The following is a 19,720-nucleotide window of genomic DNA, read 5'->3' on the forward strand; positions in this document are numbered from 1 at the left end:
TCTCTCCCCCAGCACCCCACCCCACGCTTGGGGCGTATGGGGGCAGCCACCGATTCCAGCTCCCTCCCGGATGCGGGGGTGGGCTGGGAATGGCCATCCTGCTTCCCCTCCACCCCCCAATTCCTCACCAGCAGCAAAAGGAGTGCGTGAGGCCCCGAGGCGGGACGGCTAGCTGCGGAGGGAGGCCCCACTCGCCGCTCAGCGTACCTGGCTCTCGGCTGCGGGGATGCCGGACTCGAGCTCACACAGTGCGCGGAAGTTGTGCAGCTCGAAGTCGGCGTCGACCTGGAGGGAAAAGGTCACCTCGGAGAGGTCCCTCCGCACACAGTACACGGTGAGCAGCATGGCCCGGGCCCGACCCAGCTCGGCTCGGCCCGGCCTCGGCGCGGGGCGGCGGCGGCGGCGGGGCCTGGCTGCTGCTGCAGGCGGACGGCGCGGGCTGCTCGCTCGCCCGCCCGTTCGCTCCTTCCCTCCCTCACACACGCTCAGTGACTCACTCCCTCCCACCCTCACCAGCAAGTACAGCCGCCACCACCCGCCTGCAACTTCGTCTGCCTGCCTGCCGGCCTGCCTCCCACCACTGCCGCCAAGCGCGCCAGCCGCCCGGCGCCCCGCCCCGCCGCAACGCCGATGCCGTAAAGCCCGCCTGACCCGCTCCGCCTTCGCGGCGCAGCGGAGGGGCGGAGCTAGGAAGGGGAGGCGGGAAGCAGGAGAGGATTGCCGGGCTCTTGGGCCGGGAGGGGGAGGAAGGGCGAGGAAAGGGGAGAGAAGGAAGAGAAAGAAATAAGTATTAATTGCTTGATTTAGTAAGTGACGTTGGTAGAGGACTCCAAAATCTCATTTACAGGCATTTATTGAGCGCGTGTTGGCAAATACCCACGTGGGTACAAAAATGCGTAAAAATACAGGTCTTTGCCCTTAACGAACTCTCAGGCTGATACAGGAGCCTGAGAACCTAGCAGATTGTTCTCAGACATATTTTCCAAAGTAGAAATTGAGGCTCAGACAGCTTACTTTTCTTCTTGTTCTGATGATTTAGGGTTAAAACCAAAATTACGACCCTGCCTGAATTATAGAACCCCTGCTCACTAGCCCGTGCCTTGCTCTTCAGCTCTGCCTCCTGAGCCCTGTCAGCGCTCTGCCCTCCCTGCCACATTGTGACTTTCAGCTCCTCCTAAGCTCCATTTCCCTGCCTCGTAAGTAGTTTTCCCTCTACTTGGACTGCTTCTTTCCTAGCCCTGGCAAACCCCATTACCTATTGCAGTGCTTTTTATTGGGCACAGCTTAGAATCCACTCGCTAAAATATGTGCTACTTTAATGGCCTGTTTAAGGCCACATAGCTGATGAGAAATAGAAGCCCAAAACATGAGGATGAGTCAGAAAATCAAAAGGGAAAGAGGAAGATACAATGGCTACAAGATTGGCCTCTCCCCATTTACCCCCTACTCCCCCATCCACGGAATAGGGACACCCTCTTCTATTAAAACAGGAGGGAAGGAGGGGTCAGGATGGCTATGGATGCAGGTAAATGTAGGTAGGTTTAGTGGCAAGAAAGTAACCGAAAGACCAGCTGAAGATGTATCTCTGTAAAGGAGGGAAGGTTTTCTATGGAGCATAAAGACAGAAGGTGGAGGAAGGGGGCGGGGTGGAGAAGAGTGATTGTTATCAGCTACAGAAAGCCTATCAATGGCTTACGCAAGTGAGGGTTTATTTTTCTTACAGGATAGGAAGCCTGGAGGTAGACAGCAGCATTGGTTCAGTGACTCAATGATACAAAGGACAGTGTTTTGGCAAATCTTTTGGCCTTTCCCTGAGGGTCATGATATAGCTGGTTGCCTCCACCCCATGCATCATTTTCTTGTACAAGCAAGAGCTTGCCCAGGAGTCCCCCAGTAGGTTTCTGCTTACATCTGGCCAGAACTGTGTCACACAGATGCAAGAAAAGGCCAGGAAAAGTGAGTGTTTAGCTTTTCTCACCCCTTTAAAGGGTATGGATGGGGTGCGGCGGGGGGGTGGGGGTGGGGGGAGGCAGAGGAGGGGTTGTAACAGGTTTTAGGTGAGACATACCTAGCACCTACTACAGCAGAGAAGGTTTGAAATAACCATTGTAAGTTGAAGCAAATTGAGTAGAGAAATGATGTAGAATTGCCAGATGGTATCAAGGATTCCGCTGAAGTTGGAATCATTAACTAATTTTTGTGTTACATTTTTTTCTATTGGTGCCCAGATGTGACAGATTTTATTTTCCAAAGATGGCCACGGCAATATCTTCCATCTTATATGTTCATCCTATAATGTAATCATGACATTCCTCCCATTAAGAGATGGGGTATATGTCCCTCCATTTGAATTATGGAAGATGGACTTTGGCATAAGTGTCACTGTGTGACTTCTGAGGCTAGTTCATAAAAGGCAATATAGCTTCTGCCTGATTCTCTTGGAACACTTGCTCTCGGAACCCAGCAGCCATGCTGTGAAAAAGCCCAAACTACCCCAGGCAGTGAGACTACATGGAGATAACATGTATAGACGGTTCAGGCAACAACCTAGCTGAGATCAAAGCCAATTACCGTGAAAACCCTCCTAGAACATGAATGAAGACACTTCCAGTTGATTTCAACCCTAGCTGTTGAATCATCTCCAGCCTTTGAGTCTTCCCAGCTGAGGCCCCAGACATCATGGAGCTGCCTCCACTGTATTCTTTTTGAATTCCTGACCCACAGAATCTGTGAGCATAATGAAATGGTTATTTTACATGACTAACTTTGGGGTGGTTTGTTACAAAGAACAATAATTGGTACACTGAATATAGGCACAACGAATAAACTCCTAAAAAAAAGAGAGAACTTTTAATTGCAGCATAATACACAAAAGCGCATGCATTTTAAGTGTATACGGTGAGTTTTCACAAACTGAACACCCCTGTTCAGAACATTATCAGTACCTCAAAAGCCCCCCTTATCCTTCTTTCTATAATTAATAGTAATCTTTTAAAAAATATATTTATTTGACCGTGCTGGGTCTTAGTTGCGGCACGTGGGATCTTCGTTGCCGTGTGCGAGATCTTTAGTTGCAGCATGCGGGATCTTTTAGTTGCAGCATATGAGATCTAGTTCCCTGACCAGGGATCGAACCCGGGCCCCCTGCATTGGGAGCGCAAAGTCTTAACCACCGGACCACGAGGGACGTCCCATAGCCTTCCTTCTAATCACTAACTCTCCCTCCCCAAACCCCTCCAAGTGTAACCAATATCCTGACATTGAACAGCATAGATTCATTTTGATTGTTTTTCTACCACATATAAGTGGACTCACACAGCATGTAGTCTTGTGTCTGCCTTCTTTCACTCGACATTAAGTGGGTTTTGTCCATATCATTGTATGTAATCATAACTTGTACATTCTCGTTGTATTTTGTTTGGGAAATACACCATAATTCATCCATTCGGTGGCTGATGGGCATTTGAGTGAATACATTTTTCCTTGAACCATTTTGACTTATGGTTTTCAAAATTTGCAACCAAAAGAATCCTAACTAATATAAGCCCGCAGCTTTTTACCAATCAGACCCTTTCCTCTTGGGTCTCACCCCTTTTGGACTCTGATCAGTTGCCTCCTGTGATCTGGCTCACAGTAGCTCCTCCCACTTCTCTCTCACCACTCTATGAGATGGACTTGACATCTTTATTACTTGTGACCACAGATAGCTTCAGACATCTCTGGTCCTTAATTCTAAGTCAGGATGGGGGGGGTTGGACAAGGCCTAGACAAGCAGGGCTACCAAGGAGTTCCATGATCATTGCTGTTTGTCGAGAACCTTGCAAATGATTACTAACATCTGCAATGCTCACTTCTTGCCAGGCACTCCTCCATGAATGTCATGCATGTTGAGTCATTTAATCCTCACAACAATCCTATGAGGTATTATCTCCATTTTACAGATAAAGATACTGAAGCATAGAGAGGGGTCAGTCACTTGCCCAAGAACACACAAATGGCAGCTCGAATTCCAGTCAGACAATCTGACTTGAGTCGAGGGATTTCCCCTGGCAGTCCAGTGGTTAGGACTCCATGCTTCTACTGCGGGGGGGGGGGGGGGGGGTTCGACCCCTGGTCGGGGAACTAAGATCTCACAAGTGGCAGGGCATGGCCAATAAATAAATAAATAAGACTCAAGTCCACAGTCTTAACCATTATTTTACACTGTTGAATGTGAGTCCTCATTTTATCCTTCTAAAAGCCCTCAGAGATAGGAACTATTAATATTCATTCCTATTTCATGGATAAGGAAACAGGTGTGGGGATTTTAATTAACTTACCCAAGTTCGCTCAGCTAGTGAGTGGTAGATTCTCTAAACTGGAAGAAACTTCAAGAGTGAAAACATCAATTTGACTAGAACACAAATGCTCTGCCTGCACTTTAAATGTGGGGAAACCTTGCTGTCCTCCAAAACCCTGACTTTCCTCACCATTTGGTCACCACCAGCAAAGTTGCTGTCTACTTCAAGATTCTTGCCTAATTCTTCTCTATTAAAAAGAGCAAAGCAGTAAAGATATCTACCCTAGTTGATTTAAAAAATTCCACACACACAAAATTTCCACACAATAGGAATTAAGTCTCCCAAATACTGTAAGTACTTGTTTGATATTTGTGCCTGCTTTTTTTTTTTTTTTTTTTTGCGGGGCATGGGGGCAGTGCTTAACAGTAAACCATTTAATTCTCATAGCTCTGGAGGTTGGGAAGTCCAAGATCAAGGTGCTGACAAATTTGGTGTCTGGTGAGGTTGCCTTTTTTCTTTTTTTAAAAGCAGGTATTGATATATATTGCTCTTTAAAACTTTACTTCCTCATCAGCTCCTGGTTGCTCAAAGAGGCCTGTCTCTCCTCATTTTTCCTGGCATGTCAACTGATAGCAGATGATGCTCCATTTTTCTCATTTTACCTTAGCACAAAAACCCTTTCGGTTTCCTATTTCTTAGGCTGGGATCATGTGCATATGTATAATGCAATGCCTCCTTCCTTTCCTGCTTATCTTTCCTAAAATCTGATAGCGTTTCAGTCCCACTACATTCTAGGTCAACTCTTCCTCATTTCAGATGCACCTTGTACTCACTGGGCTATCAAAACATTTCAGGTAGGGCTTCCCAGGTGACAGCAGTGATTGAGAGTCCGCCTGCCGATGCAGGGGACACGGGTTCGTGCCCCAGTCAGGGAAAATCCCACATGCCGCAGAGCGGCCAGGCCCGTAAGCCATGGCCACTGAGCCTGTTCCACAACGGGAGGGGCCACAACAGTGAGAGGCCCGCGTACTGCCAAAAAAAAAAAAAAAAAAACAACATTTCAGGTAAATATGGCTGTAATTTCAAGCGCCATAATTCGCCTACTCAGAAGTTTGGAGCTAGAGATCAATATATACTTTGATTACTAGAGTCAGCCCTTGGCAAAACTACAAAATAAGCCAAAGTTTGTCCTTGGCAAGCTCAACTTTATGCTCCTTCCTTGGCTTCTGAATTTTCTCTCCACCTGTTCCTCTTACTTCTCATGTGCTCCTACTATCTTCACTTGCCTTTTCAAAACGCTCTCAAGAAAGGATTTGGACTAATTCACACTAAGATACTAGTGACGGCAGAAACTCAATATGATCTCTCAGGGTATTTGCATTTTAACAGGGTATAAATCATCAGCTGCAGATTTCTCAGCTTCAGGGAATTTGTTGTGGAAGGTCAGTTTTCTCAGGAACCTTCTGGATTGACACAAACCTGCTTCACCTACTCTGTTGACAGCTGAGCTGGGCTTTGCTGATCTATCTTTGATGTATCTAGTTCAATACTCACCTTGACAGTTAAACTGCTCTTTTCTATTCTTCTTCCTCTTCAAGAAACTCCTGGGGCTTCCCTGGTGGCACAGTGGTTGAGAGTCCGCCTGCCGATGCAGGGGACACAGGTTCGTGCCCCGGTGTGGGAAGATCCCACATGCCGCAGAGTGGCTGGGCCTGTGACCCATGGCCGCTGAGCCTGCGCGTCCAGAGCCTGTGCTCCGCAATGGGAGAGGCCACAACCGTGAGAGGCCCGCGTACTGCAAAAAAAAAAAAAAAAAAAAGAAACTCCTGGTTTTACATGAAAAACTTGAGTGTCTTTCTTCTTGGGATACCACATCACCATTGTGGAGGAATGTCAGGTGTCATGGCTAAAAGAACAGAACCAGCTTTTAAGATACAAAGTGGATACAAAGCATTCTGAGAGTGGGCACTGCCAATGTCAGAATCATTACAATACTGTGGATATGTTCAAAGTCCTTTAGCCACAAGGAGCAACTTTGGTCCACTCACCATAATCAGCAGTAGAACCATATGGGGCATAGACCATTTATTTATTTCTTCAACAAACAATTATTAACACCTACTGCATGCTAGACATTGTTCTAGGTACTAATGGTACAGCAGGAAACAAGGCAAAGTGCCACTCCCATGGAGTTTACGTTCTAGTAGGGGGTGGCAGACAAAGAACATATAAAAAATGTGTTAGGTGGTGATAAGTGCTATATATAAAAAAAAAGAACAAGCAGCAAGCAAGTGTTCAGGAGGGGTGGGGAATTAGGGCACACAGTGGTTGCTACTTTACACATGGTGGTCAGAGAAAGCCTATATTACAAGGTGACACCTGAGCAAATGAATGAAATGAAGGCATGAATCATGTGGACATATGGGGAGAATACTCAGCACAGGTAACAGCAAGTGCAAAGAACTAAATATGGAAGGATACTGGCCCTATTGAAGAAACACCATGAAGAATAGCACTTCTGGAGATTAATGAATGAGGAGAAGTGGATAGGAGCCCATCGGACCAAATTATGTGATAAGTAATTGAAAGGACCTTGGCTTTTACTGACTGAAATAAGAAGCCACTGGAGCGTGTTGTGCAGAGAAGTGACGTGAAAAAAATCACTTTGACTGGCTTGTGGAGGAAGGCAAAAGTGGACTGGTTAGAAGGCTATTACAGTAACTCAGGTGAAAGGTCATGGGGGAATCCAACCAGTGTGGTAGCTGTGCAGGTAGAGAAAAGTGCAGATAGATTGTGAATTCATTTTGAAGGTTGAGCCAATAGGACTCGTTGATGCATTGCCTATGGGGTGTGAAAGAAGACCCAAGGACAGCTGCAAGGCATATATGCCAGTAGTACTTTATTTTTTTGGCATGCAGAACTTCCCCGACTAGGGATCAAACTTGTCCCCTGCAGTGGAAGCACGGAGTCTTAACCACTGGACCACCAAGAAGTCCTGCCAATAGTACTTCAAACCCCTCTGCTTGCTAGAGGGAAATTTGTTAGAATGAAAGGCTTGCCAACGACCTCCTGGGCAGTTTGTAAAAAGAAGAGCTGGGCCATCCCAAGTTCTCTCTTCAAATCCCTTTCAAATTAGATTTTTTTTTTTTTCTTTTTGGCCAGGCCTCACAGGCCTGTGGCAGACATCCTGGTCTGCACGCTGGGACCTAGACTTCAGGTACTGACGTGTGGATAACTAGGCTCCGCCCCCTCACTCACGAGAAGCTGAATTAGTTCTCTAAATTCACAATGTAAGTTCTACCTTTTCAACAACTACTTCAGCAAGACCGTCTCTCTACCTGCCCCCCCCCCCAAAAAAAACTCCTCTTGCCCCAGATGCAGTATCTCTCTTTTAGCCACCGCTGAATATACTGCCCAATCCAGTATCCTTTATAGCCCTAATTTTCACCCCTTATTTGTCACGAAACTTCTTGGCATCCTAACATTTGCTCGTGTTAAACCGGTTGGTCAGAACTGTCTCTGTTTCGGAAGGCAAATTTCAGCATCCGACGAGTCTTATTCTCAGGAAATGCTCCTGCACGACCAAACTAGACTCTTGAGCCCAATTCAGCACCGTTTCATCGCTTCGCTATAGCCGGCGCAGAAATGCCTCAACTGCCGGTTGCGTTTCTCTTCGGTCACGCCAGCCAAAGCCAGGACTTCTTACGACGCCAGGGCGCAAACCCCAAGAAACGCCGCTCCAGCCCCATCACCGTGCCCGCCGTCCCAGAGGCTTGCGGAAATGCGCCCACGCCGCATCACGTGCCTGCTTTGTAATCTCCCAATGGGCAGTGGCGTGTGATCACGTGATGCGCGTGACCAGTGCCTGGCGTCCGCGCTCTGGGCTCCTGGTTGCTAAGTGACCCCAGCTCCCGCTAGTTTGCGCTGCTTGGCTTTATCCCAGGAGTTAGTGGTGGAAGCTTCAGACCCGGCCCAGCCTCTTGGGCGCGCCAGTGGAGGGTCTTTTGCGGCTGCTGCCTTCTCTCTGGCGGGATCCCAGATGGTGGCCCCCACACCCTTGCGCCTTCAAGGCTTGAACCTGGGCTTCCGGGCATCTGCGATCAGGCGGGCTCCGGTTCCTCTGGGACTAACCCGGCGGCTGGGGTGCCGCAGGGCCGCACTGGGTGGACCCGGTCCACACTGCCTTGGCCACCTCATCCTAGAGAACGGGCTCAGACTCTAGTTATGTCAAGGGTGTGACTGAGGCAGTGGCTGGCTGGGAGACTAGTGCCTGTTAGTAGTCCCTGGCGTGGCTTCCTGTAGTTTCCTTCCTTGCGGCTTGTGTGAAGACTTAGGCTTGTTGCTTTGGCCAGGAAAGAGAAATAGGAACTCTGTGTGCTGTACTTTCCTGAAACGACTGTGTCTTGAGTACTTGTAGACAGAAGGATAACAGATTTCGATTGAAAAAAAAAAAAAAAAAGATGCTCCCAGAAGTCAAAAGAGGCAAATACGTTAAAAAAAAGTTTATATAGGGCTTCCCTGGTGGCGCAGTGGTTGAGAACCCGCCTGCCGATGCAGGGGACACGGGTTCGTGCCCCGGTCCGGGAAGATCCCACATGCTGCGGAGCGGCTGGGCCTTTGAGCCAGGGCCGCTGAGCCAGCGCGTCCGGAGTCTGCGCTCCCCCCCAAAAAAGTTTATATATTTAACATTTTTTTAAAAAAGCCTTGTCTTTGGGATATCTAGTAACATTGGCAGTCTTTTTGCTGTTTAGCATTTTTAATCCAGAAATACTGTGGTGTGCCTGGGACCTGTGTGTACTGCTTGTTAGAAAGTTTGGTATTTCATGTGTTCCTAACATATTTGGATTGGGGTTCACTTATTTCATTCTAATCATCAACTTGTGAAATAAGGTAGGCAGGTTTTGCTTTTTTTTTTTTTTTTTTTCATTCATAAGGAAACATGATCAGAGAAACTATTTGCCAGACACCAGTGCTTCTCAAAGTTGAGTGTGTATAGCAAGCACTTGGGGATCTTGTTAAACTGCATATTATGCGTCTTCAGGTCTGGAGCGGGGCCTGAGAGTTTCTGCATGTCCAGGAAGCTCCCAAGTGTAGAAGAAGCTGTTGGCCTGATGCATTGCTCGAATAGCACTCGTCCTAGGTAATTGTTATTCCTAGTTAATGGCACAACTGCCTCTCTGTGTCTGATTTTATGCCAAAACAACAATTTCTTAACATCTGTGAACTTTCAGTACATATGAAGGGAAAAATCATAGGATGGAAATGACAAACAGCAGATAGTCTACATAGAATTTCTATTCAGTACTCATTTTAGTTATTTTGTTTGATCTTCTGAGGATTTAAAATATTTGAGAGAAAGGGCTTAAAACTATTAACCTTTTTGTTGTTAAAAGGGCTTTTAAATAGAGAACGTGAAATTTCTCCTAGCATTGCAGGACATAGAGTTAACTAGGAGGACCCATATCCAGAGTTGACTCCCACTGACTCATCACGCATTCCCAGTCCTTTGTTTCTTTTTCGTTGTTGTTGCGGTACGCGGGCCTCTCACTGTTGTGGCCTCTCCCGTTGCGGAGCACAGGCTCCGGACGCGCAGGCCCAGCGGCCATGGCTCAAGGGCCCAGCCGCTCCGCGGCTGTAGGAAACTCCCGGACCAGGGCATGAACCCGTGTCCCCTGCATCGGCAGGCGGACTCCCAACCACTGCGCCACCAGGGAAGCCCTCCTTTGTTTCTTTTAAAAGCTTCATCAAGTTAGAACACACGTGCAGTTCTGAACACAGAGACTAAGCAGTGAAGACTAGCCGATTTATCCTCTGGTTAAAAGAGAAGAAATTTTAAATGGAATAAGAAAAATTAGATATCCAGGAACCTAGCACAATGATTTTTAAAACTAACTAATTAATTAATCTATTTATTTATGCCTGTGTTGGGTCTTCGTTGCTGCATGCGGACTTTCTCTAGTTGCGGCGAGCGGGGGCTACTCTTCGTGGCGGTGCGCGGGCTTCTCATTGCAGTGGCTTCTCTTGTTGCGGAGCACGGGCTCTAGGCTCGCAGGCTTCAGTAGTTGTGGCACGCAGGCTTAGTTGCTCCGTGGCATGTGGGATCTTCCTGGACCAGGGCTCGAACCCATGTCCCCTGCATTGGCAGGCGGATTCTTAACCACTGTGCCACCAGGGAAGTCCACACAATGATTTATAGAATCGATGGTGCTTCATATACGTAAAAATTAATGAAAATCATTATGTTGTCATTAACGAAAGATTTGAATGTCCCAAGTAGGCTCTTTGACTCAGGTATGGTGCTGTGGTTTTCTTAATGTTTCTTGTGTTTGGGGTTTATTGAGCTGCTTAGATCTACGGTTCTCGTTAAATTTGGAAATTTAAAAAAATATTATTTATTTATCTATTTGGGATTTAACTAGATCCCTCATGCCGCAATCCACTACTTGCGGCATGGGGGATCTAGTTCTCTGAGTGGGGATCGAACCCTGGCCCCCTGCACTGGGAACTCGGAGTCCTAACCACTGGACCGCCAGGGAATTCCCAGTGCTGTATATGTTTGTATTCCTATAAAACTTGAGCTTTGTTCTGGGGTGTTGTTACTTTGGAATTAGTTTGATTTTTTTGCGTCTTGCTTTTTTAAAGATTTGTCAGATAGGGCGAGAGCAGTACTGATTCTGGGACTGATTATTCCCCCTGAGGCAAGACCTCTATGAGTACTCTTCCCAATGCTCCATAAATTATGAATTTTTCTTTTTTTTTTCTTTGGCCGCGCCACGCAGCTTGTGGGATCTTAGTTCCCCGACCAGGGATTGAACCCGGGACCCTGCAGTGAAAGCGCCAAGTCCTAACCACTGGACTGCCGGGGAATTCCCAAACTATGAATTTCTCTAATCTGGCTAGTGGGAATAGGCATTATTCCGAGCCGGGTATAAGAGTCACGAACCTTTCCCTCCAATCCTTTCAAGTGGTTCTTTCCCCAGCCTGGGGAAGTTTTCTTGTGCACAGGTGCTAAGCAGTACCTTGGTGAATACTAGGAGAAATCTCTGGGGTTTTTTCTTTCTCTGAACTGCACCCCCATCTCTGTCACTCTGTCCTATGAACTCTAGCTGCTTTGGTCTCCCTGGACTCAGCTCTGTATGCCGGACTCAGGGACTCCACTGAGCTCTGCCTCAGTTTTCCATCCTTGCACTGTAGCCTGGAAACTCAGGCAGTTCTGGGGCAGTACCAGGGCTCATCTCATTTGCTTCTTTCTCAAGGATTACTGTCCTTTGTGGTCTGATGTCCAGTGTATTAAAGACCATTGTTTCATAATTTTTTGTTCCTCCTTTGGTTGTTTTAGGTGGAACAGTAAGTCTGGTCCCTGTTTCTCTATCGTGACTTCTGGAAATGGAAGTCCAAATATCACACCAATTTTACCACTTTGATCACTCAAACCCATTGAATACTGAAACTCTTAAGTTAGGTTTCATACTGTTGAACTCACATCCAGTTGATTCCAGGAGAAGACAGCTATTCTCATTTTTATATTCCTACAGACTTAACCGATAGCCTGGCACTTGGCTGACACTCAGTAAAAGCTGGAGTGGATGAATAAACTATTTTGAGCAAACAGCTGTCGATCAGCTTGTGGTGTTTTCTTCCAACATTTGTTGATGGGCTTTTGCAATTTTCTTCTTGCCTGCCAGCAGCAAATGAAAGCTAGGCAAAGTGGAAATTTCTGGGACTTGTTATTCATGATTGTAATTATCCACAAAAATGCACCCTTTAAAAAAGTTTATTAACAGGCATGAGGGAAGTTTTTGGGGGTGATGGACGTGTTCTAGAACTGGGTTGTGGTGGAATGGTTGCACAAGTTTATAAAAGAAATCATTGAATTGTACACTTAAAAAGAGGTGATTTTTGTGGCATATAAGTTACACCTAAATAAAGCAGTTTTTTTTTAAAAAAAAAAACGCTTATCTTGAAGATTCCCAAGGCATTTTAAGGTGAAAAAAGGAAGTTGCCAACCATTTTATATAGGCTAAACCCAAATTTATATTGTGTTTTAAAAAAATATTTATTTATTTGGCTGCACTGGGTCTTAGTTGTGGCACTTGGGATCTTCACTGCGGTGCGTGGGATCTTTAGTTGTGGCATGCAGATCTAGTTCCCTGACCAAGGATGGAACCCACGCCCCCTGCTTTGGGAGCTCAGAGTCTTAACTGCTGGACTACCAGGGAACTCCCAGTTTTGATATTTTCAAAAGCCTCATATGCATTGTAATGTAACCTTGAGCAGGTATGGATAGACTATGGTGGACTTTCACTTAGTACCATACACATGTATTAGTTTTGTAATCAGAAAAAAATAAAGATTTTAAAAGGAAGATTGTATTTTTTCATTAAAGGAGAGAGGAAATCAAGTAAAAGGCAAGAAAAAAATGTGTATTTGACCCATCCACAAGGCAGTAGACAGGCTGTTAGGTTAGAAATCAGAAAGCTGGATAATAAGTCTTGTTCTGTTTTTGAACTCCAAGCTAGGACAGATTATTTAGCTGCTGGCTATTGTTCCAGAAACCAGGTTTAAGTAATGAAGTGCATATGTGGAGTCTGGATCTTAAGTGTCGAAAGTGGAGCTCTGAAATGAGTTTGAAAGCAGCTATGGGAATAATGTCAATGCAGGGGAATCCTTTTATCCTCTTAGCTATCCAATAAATGATGAGATTCCCTCCCTCCCAACCACTCTGACCAGAACCTTTGACAGGTAAAATAATCTCTAATTTGGGATTCTAGGGAGGAAGTTTCTTTGTAATATGCAGTAACATCACTGGCCTAGCACTTCAGTTTCCTTGTTAAATATAAATAATATGTCATATTTATTTTATAGGATAGTTGGAAGGACAAATGAGATAAAATATAGCAAGTATTGAATTCAGAAGGAAATTGGAATGTAAAAACAAGTCATCATGAAACAGAACAAATACTTGATCATACCACTGATTTTTTTTTTTTTTTTTTTTTGCGGTACGCGGGCCTCTCACCGTTGTGGCCTCTCCCATTGCAGAGCACAGGCTCCGGACGCGCAGGCTCAGCGGCCATGGCTCACGGGTCCAGCCGCTCCGCGGCATGTGGGATCCTCCCGGACCGGGGCACGAACCCGTGTCCCCTGCATCGGCAGGCGGACTCTCAACCACTGTGCCGCCAGGGAAGCCCTACAACTGATTTTATTATACTACAGGAAATATTGTATCACACAGGCTTTATTTGTATGAGATCTCTATCTGTACTTCAAGCATTGATCTTTATCCTCCAAACACATATATGAAGATGTTCTGGGACTTCCCTGGTGGTCCAGTGGGTAAGACTCCGCGCTCCCAATGCAGGGGGCCTGGGTTCCATCCCGGGTCGGAGAACTAGATCCCACATGCATGCCGCAACTAAGAGTTCGCATGCTGCAACTAAGAGTCCGGGTGCCACAACGAAGATCCCACGTGCTGCAGTGCAGACCCCGAGCAGCCTAAATAAATAAATATTTAAAAAAAGAAAAGAAAAGGAATGCATCGGAGACTGGCCGGGGCTTTGAAAAATCTAAACATTTTCCTCAAGGAAAAAAATCAAATGGTGCAAAGTTTACATTAAGACAGCCTATTGTATCATCAAATTGTTGAGGTGTCAGGATGAAATCTGATTGACTAAACCATCTAAACTGTATGTCACCTGATTGAATGATTGAATGAGAGCTCTGTCCATTTTCTGAATTCTCCTCCTTTCTTTGTTAGGTGATCAAGCAGAAGTTTTCTGTGCCCTCTCCTGGTTTGACTTTGAAACTGCATAACAGTGATGTTCTTTAAACTTCATTGGGTGGGGCTTTCCTTCAGTAAATTCATGCTCTCCTTCCCCTTCCTCTTGCCTTGGAAGGCTCATTTTGAACTACGGAGACAGGGGCCAGAAGAACTGTTCAATGATTCACTCACCTACTAAACATTTATTATATTCGTCTTTTTTAAACAAAGCACTGCCCTTGGAGGTCAGCCAAAAGGAAGAAGCAGATATTGGAACTTAAAATTTACTAGAACAGAGCTTCGGAACCTTTATCCTGTCACTGCACACATAGAAAATTATACAATTTTAAGAACCTAAGTGGGAAAAGAATTTTAAAAAGGATAGATACATGTATAACTATAACTGAATCACTTTGCTGTATACCTGAAACTAACACATTGTTAATCAACTATATTCCAATATAAAATAAAAATTTTTTAAAATTATGCAATTTGTATGTCCCACTGAGGTAAAGGGGAAGGGGGGGAGGAGGAATTTAGGGGCATCTATATGGGATTTGGTAAAAAAAAAAATTCTACATATTGTATAATTATGATTTGAAAAATAAAATGCAAGTATTAGAGTCAGCATTAAATATTGAGCTTATATAAAGTTTCCAAATAAAATATTTTCCAAATTTTCACTTTCTTCTGTGAATGTAACTATTTTTTCTCTTTTTAAATTTTATTTTAAAATTTTCTTTTGAATGTAACTTTTTTTTTTTTTTTTTTTTGCGGTATGCGGGCCTCTCACTGCTGTGGCCTCCCCCATCGCGGAGCACAGGCTCCGGACGCGCAGGCCCAGCGGCCATGGCTCACGGGCCCAGCCGCTCCACGGCATGTGGGATCCTCCCGGACCAGGGCACGAACCCGTGCCCCCCGCATCGGCAGGCGGATCCTCAACCGCTGCGCCACCAGGGAAGCCCTGAATGTAACTTTTAAATATCAGTTTTTTTTTTTTTTTTTTTTTTTTTTTTGGTATGCGGGCCTCTCACTGTTGTGGTCTCTCCCATTGCGGAGCAGAGGCTCCAGACGCGCAGGCTCAGCGGCCATGGCTCACGGGCCCAGCCGCTCTGCGGCATATGGGATCTTCCCGGACCGGGGCACGAACCCGCGTCCCCTGCATCGGCAGGTGGACTCTCAACCACTGCGCCACCAGGGAAGCCCTAAATATCAGGTTTTATGCTTAAAATGGTTACATGCAATAATGACCAGAACTTTTCAAGAAGGATCTCTTCAAGTTCTTTTTTTTGTTTTTGATTTAATTAATTTATTTGGCTGCATCAGGTCTTAGTTGTGGAACTTAGGATCTTCATTGAGGCGTGGGGTCTGTTCGTTGTGGTACTTGGGCTTCTCTCTAGTTGTGGCGTGCAGGTTTTCTCTCTCTAGTTGTGGCATGTGGGCTCCTGGGAACATGGGCTCTGTAGTTTTATGGCATGCGGGCTCTCTCATTGAGGCGCACGAGGTCAGTAGTTGTGGCCCGTGGGCTTAGTTGCCCCGCAGCATGTGGGATCTTAGTTCCCTGACCAGGGATTAAACCCATGTCCCCTGCATTGGCAGGTGGATTCTTTACCACTGGACCACCAGGGAAGTCCCTCTCTTCAAGTTCTTGATAGCCATGAACAATTAGAAATTCAAATAGATAATACAAATTTAAAAATTTAACATTAAAAAACATAAAAGTTAAAATATTTAAAGAAATGTCTTTTCTTTCATTAACAATTGTACAGTTGAAATTTCTTGTGATAACATTAATGGATCTTGAATCCAATCAAACTCTTTTGTGTCAAGCATTTAAAAATAATGACACGGGACTTCCCTGGTGGCGCAGTGGTTAAGAGTCCACCTGCCAATGCAGGGGACATGGGTTCGAGCCCTGGTCTGGGAAGATCCCACATACCGCAGAGCAACTAAGCCCGGAGCAACTAACCACAACTACTGAGCCTGTGCTCTAGAGCCCGTGAGCCACATCTACTGAGCCCTTGTGCTAGAGCCCCTGCTCCACAAGAAGAGGAGCCACTGCAATGAGAAGCCCACGTACCACAATGAAGAGTAGCACCCGCTCGCCACAACTAGAGGAAGCCCACGCACAGCAACGAAGACCCAACACAGCCATAAATAAATAAACAACAACAACAACAAAAATAATGACAGCTCTGATTTAAAGCACATTCCTTCAGGGAGATATCTGGTATGTACTGGTATTCACTGTTAATGGCTAGCTGGCATATGTTCTTCTTTTTTATTTATTTTTGGCTGTGTTGGGTCTTCGTTGCTGCACACAGGCTTTCTCTAGTTGCAGTGAGTAGAGGCTACTCTTTGTTGCGGTGTGCGGGCTTCTCATTGCGGTGGCTTCTCTTGTTGCAGAGCAGGGGCTCTAGGCGCGAGGGCTCAGTAGTTGTGGCTCGCGGGCTCTAGAGCGCAGGCTCAGTAGTTGTGGTTAGTTGCTCCGGGCTTAGTTGCTCCGCGGCACGTGGGATCTTCCCGGACCAGGGCTCGAACCTGTGTCCCCTGCTCTGGCAGGCAGATGCTTAACCACTGTGCCACCAGGGAAGCCCCTGGCATCTGTTCTGATTGGTCAATATCTGTTCCATCTCAGATGTTAAATATTTTTAATGTCACCCTGCCCATAAGCATTGTTAAAGCAGTCACCCTGAAGGTAGCTTGGACACTGCTTGGACACCAGCCAAAAGTGGACAGAAATATCTGATGCTGTGTGAAGACAGATTTGGGTCATGCTCTGGCCAGAGCCCTCCAACCCTGACCAGCTGCATCTTGGGTTGCCGCTGCTCCTCCTTGGCCCCTGAAACTCGCTTCCTCTAGCAGGGCCCTGGACCCTCGTCTGTAACATGCAGCGCTGCACTCTGCAGCTGGCCTCTGAAGTTGATGGCCAGGTGGTAGCACATGGCCAGCAGCAAATGCTGCTGATCTTTCTGCCTGCCTGTAGAGATTGAAAGGCAGGGTGTCAGACTCTATTCTGCTTGGAGCTCCCCATGGAGAGCTTCTCCCTGCTCCCACAGGAGCTCCCCATGGGCTGCATGCACCCAGAGGTGTTTGGTCTAGCTGGCAGCAAGGGCCGTGGGATCTTTATGTTGTATCCAACCTGTAACCCAATTGCAATATACCAGTGTGCTATGACCATGTTGAGGAAACTCTGCAGTAGAGGAAATAAAACATGCAACGATAACACTACCTATTATTTAATCAATGGATGGTTTACAATGCTTTCACAGTGGACCTCATTTAACCCTCGTAAGAACCACTAGTTGGGCTTCCCTGGTGGCGCAGTGGTTGAGAATCTGCCTGCCGATGCAGGGGACACGGGTTCGTGCCCCGGTCTGGGAAGATCCCACATGCCGCGGAGCGGCTGGGCCCGTGAGCCGTGGCCGCTGAGCCTGTGTGTCCGGGGCCTGTGCTCCGCAACGGGAGAGGCCACAACAGTGAGAGGCCCGCGTGCCACAAAAAAAAAAAAAAAAAAAAGAAGAAGAACCACCAGTAAAGATTATCATCCCATTTTACAGAGTAGGAAATAGGTTCAAAAGGGTGAGTTGCTCAGATTGACATGTTAAGTCTACCCTTCCCTGACTGGGGTGCCTTAAGGATGTATTCATTGGTGGGCTAGGTTAAATGATGAGTTATTGGAGTGACAGATTTACTTGAAAGTTTTGGGGGAAGCTTTTTTTTTTTTTTTTTTTTTGGCTGTGCCACGCAGCTTACAGGATCTCAGTTCCCTGACTACTAAACCACCAGGGAACTCCCTAGGGAAATTTTAACTGGTAAATTATATAGGTGTTTGTTTGTTTTTGTCTTGTTTTGTTTTGTTTTGGCCGGCGCTGCCCGGGATGCTGGATCTCAGTTCCCCGACCAGGGATTGAACCCATGCCCCCTGTAGTAGAAGTTCGGAGTCCTAACCACTGGACCGCCAGGGAATCCCTTAACTGGTAAATAATATAAAATATTTGGAAATTCTGCCAACAATGATTGAGATTCACTGATAGTGGACCCAAGATTTAAGTTGTTTCTGTTTTTTAAAAAAATTATTTATTTATTATTTATTTATTTTGGCTGCGCCGCACGTGGGATCTTTGTTGCAGCATGCAGACTTCTTAGTTGCGTCATGCATGCGGGATCTAGTTCGCCGACCAGGGATCGAGCCCGGCCTTCTGCACTGGGAGCACTGGACCACCAGGGAAGTCCCAAGATTTAAGTTGTTTCTGATTCCAGATCCCAGCTTATCCCAGGTAGAAAAGTGTTAAGGTTTTATGAGAGTTATGGAGAGAGTCGTGTAAGCATGGGTTTCAGCTGAACATTGGGCATGTGGAGATGGGAGCTAGGGAGAGAGCATTCCAGCAAAGGAAAGGAGGCAAGAAAGTGGGGCTGTGTAAGCTGAACAATGGCTGGAGAGATAAGGGCGTGAAGGTGCATAATAGGAAATAGGATTAGAAAGGTGGATTGGCTTCAGGAAGTTTTATCTGGCAGGAAAATCTATGTGATACTAGCAGTGGTGAGACCAATTGGAAAGCTAGAGGTGGGAAGGCCTGAACCAGAGTAGCCGTGGAGAGCTTTCACATGGGAAACCATCACGACTTACAAAAGGAGGGTGGGGGAGAGGGGCAGGATCAAAGAGAGGGACGTGGGAAGTTGCTGGCTGAACTTGTAGCCCACCTGAGGTGTTGTCAAAACATCCAGGTAGGGAGTTAGCAAATGGGTGACTGGAGCCCAGGGCTGGGATATGGGTTGTGAATTATCTGCCTCTAGGTGAAACGGTTACCTTGATGTTGGAAGAGACTGCCATCAGAGAAGGAGCCATCGGAGGGCAGGGGCACACCTGGGCAAAGAAGCCACCTTCGGAAAATTTAAAGGAAGGGCGTGTTCGGCAGTAGCGAATGATGAAGTGGAAGGTTGGAGCTGCTGTCACATAGTGCCTGGCACATAATAGGCAGGCAAATATTTGTGAGAAGAATGAAAGAAAAAAAAAACAGCAAGAAAATGATACATTCAGGACAAGCCATATGAAAGAAATAGTGGTAGGATCTAGGCATAAGGGTGTTAAACTAGTAAGGACCTACTGTATAACACAGAAAACTCTACTCACTAGTCTGTAATGACCTATATGGGAAAAGAATCTAAAAAAGAGTGGATATGTGTATATGTATAACTGATACACTTTGCTGTACACCTGAAACTAACACAACCTTGTAAATCAACTCTACTCCAATAAAAATTAATTAAAAAATAAAAAGGTGTTAAGGGAATAACCAAGAGATTGTTGCTTTTGCTCCAGAAAATGGCAGGGACCTGCTCGGCAGCCTATTGCCACACTGAATACCTGTTATTGATCTTTAGGAGACTTTGCCTCACCTTGCAGTGTGGTGTGATTTAATGTGTGATTTTATATAAAGGGACAAATTTAATGCAAACTCGGGCCTTTCCCGTTCAATCTCAAGTTCTAGAGATTAAAAAATATATAATACCACAAAATGGCTCCCATAACTGCAGTACAGATCACTTCTCCCCCCCACCTTAGGGATAAACAGGACTGCATATTAGTGGGCTCGCCTGTAAGTCCTTTTTAAAAACTGTTAATTTAGGGCTTCCCTGGTGGCGCAGTGGTTGGGAGTCCGCCTGCCGATGCAGGAGA

General features: G+C 46.0%; 1 protein-coding gene and 1 long non-coding RNA gene across 10 annotated transcripts in view; one reads left to right on the top strand and one right to left on the bottom strand.

The window, feature by feature from the left end:
• The window catches only part of DDI2 (DNA damage inducible 1 homolog 2), a 43,630-nt gene extending 43,182 nt beyond the window's left edge, over positions 1-448 (bottom strand). For 6 of the 9 annotated variants that reach the window (XM_067016874.1, XM_067016875.1, XM_067016873.1 and 3 more), the window contains exon 1: positions 208-436. In XM_067016874.1, the coding sequence (XP_066872975.1) occupies positions 208-345 (138 nt within the window). In that variant the 5' untranslated portion in view covers positions 346-436. Of the gene's footprint in view, positions 1-207 lie in introns of all 9 variants that reach the window. The other 3 variants (XM_067016877.1, XM_067016899.1, XM_059066393.2) reach the window with 1 other exon arrangement.
• On the top strand, positions 254-14,375 carry LOC136792844 (uncharacterized). The gene is made up of 3 exons (XR_010837334.1): positions 254-334; positions 9,322-9,420; positions 14,038-14,375. It is a non-coding gene; the product is annotated as an uncharacterized lncRNA (long non-coding RNA).
• The last annotated feature ends 5,345 nt before the right edge of the window (positions 14,376-19,720 follow it).

The sequence above is a fragment of the Kogia breviceps genome, chromosome 1 (genome assembly GCF_026419965.1).
Source record: "Kogia breviceps isolate mKogBre1 chromosome 1, mKogBre1 haplotype 1, whole genome shotgun sequence".
NCBI lineage: Eukaryota > Metazoa > Chordata > Mammalia > Artiodactyla > Physeteridae > Kogia > Kogia breviceps.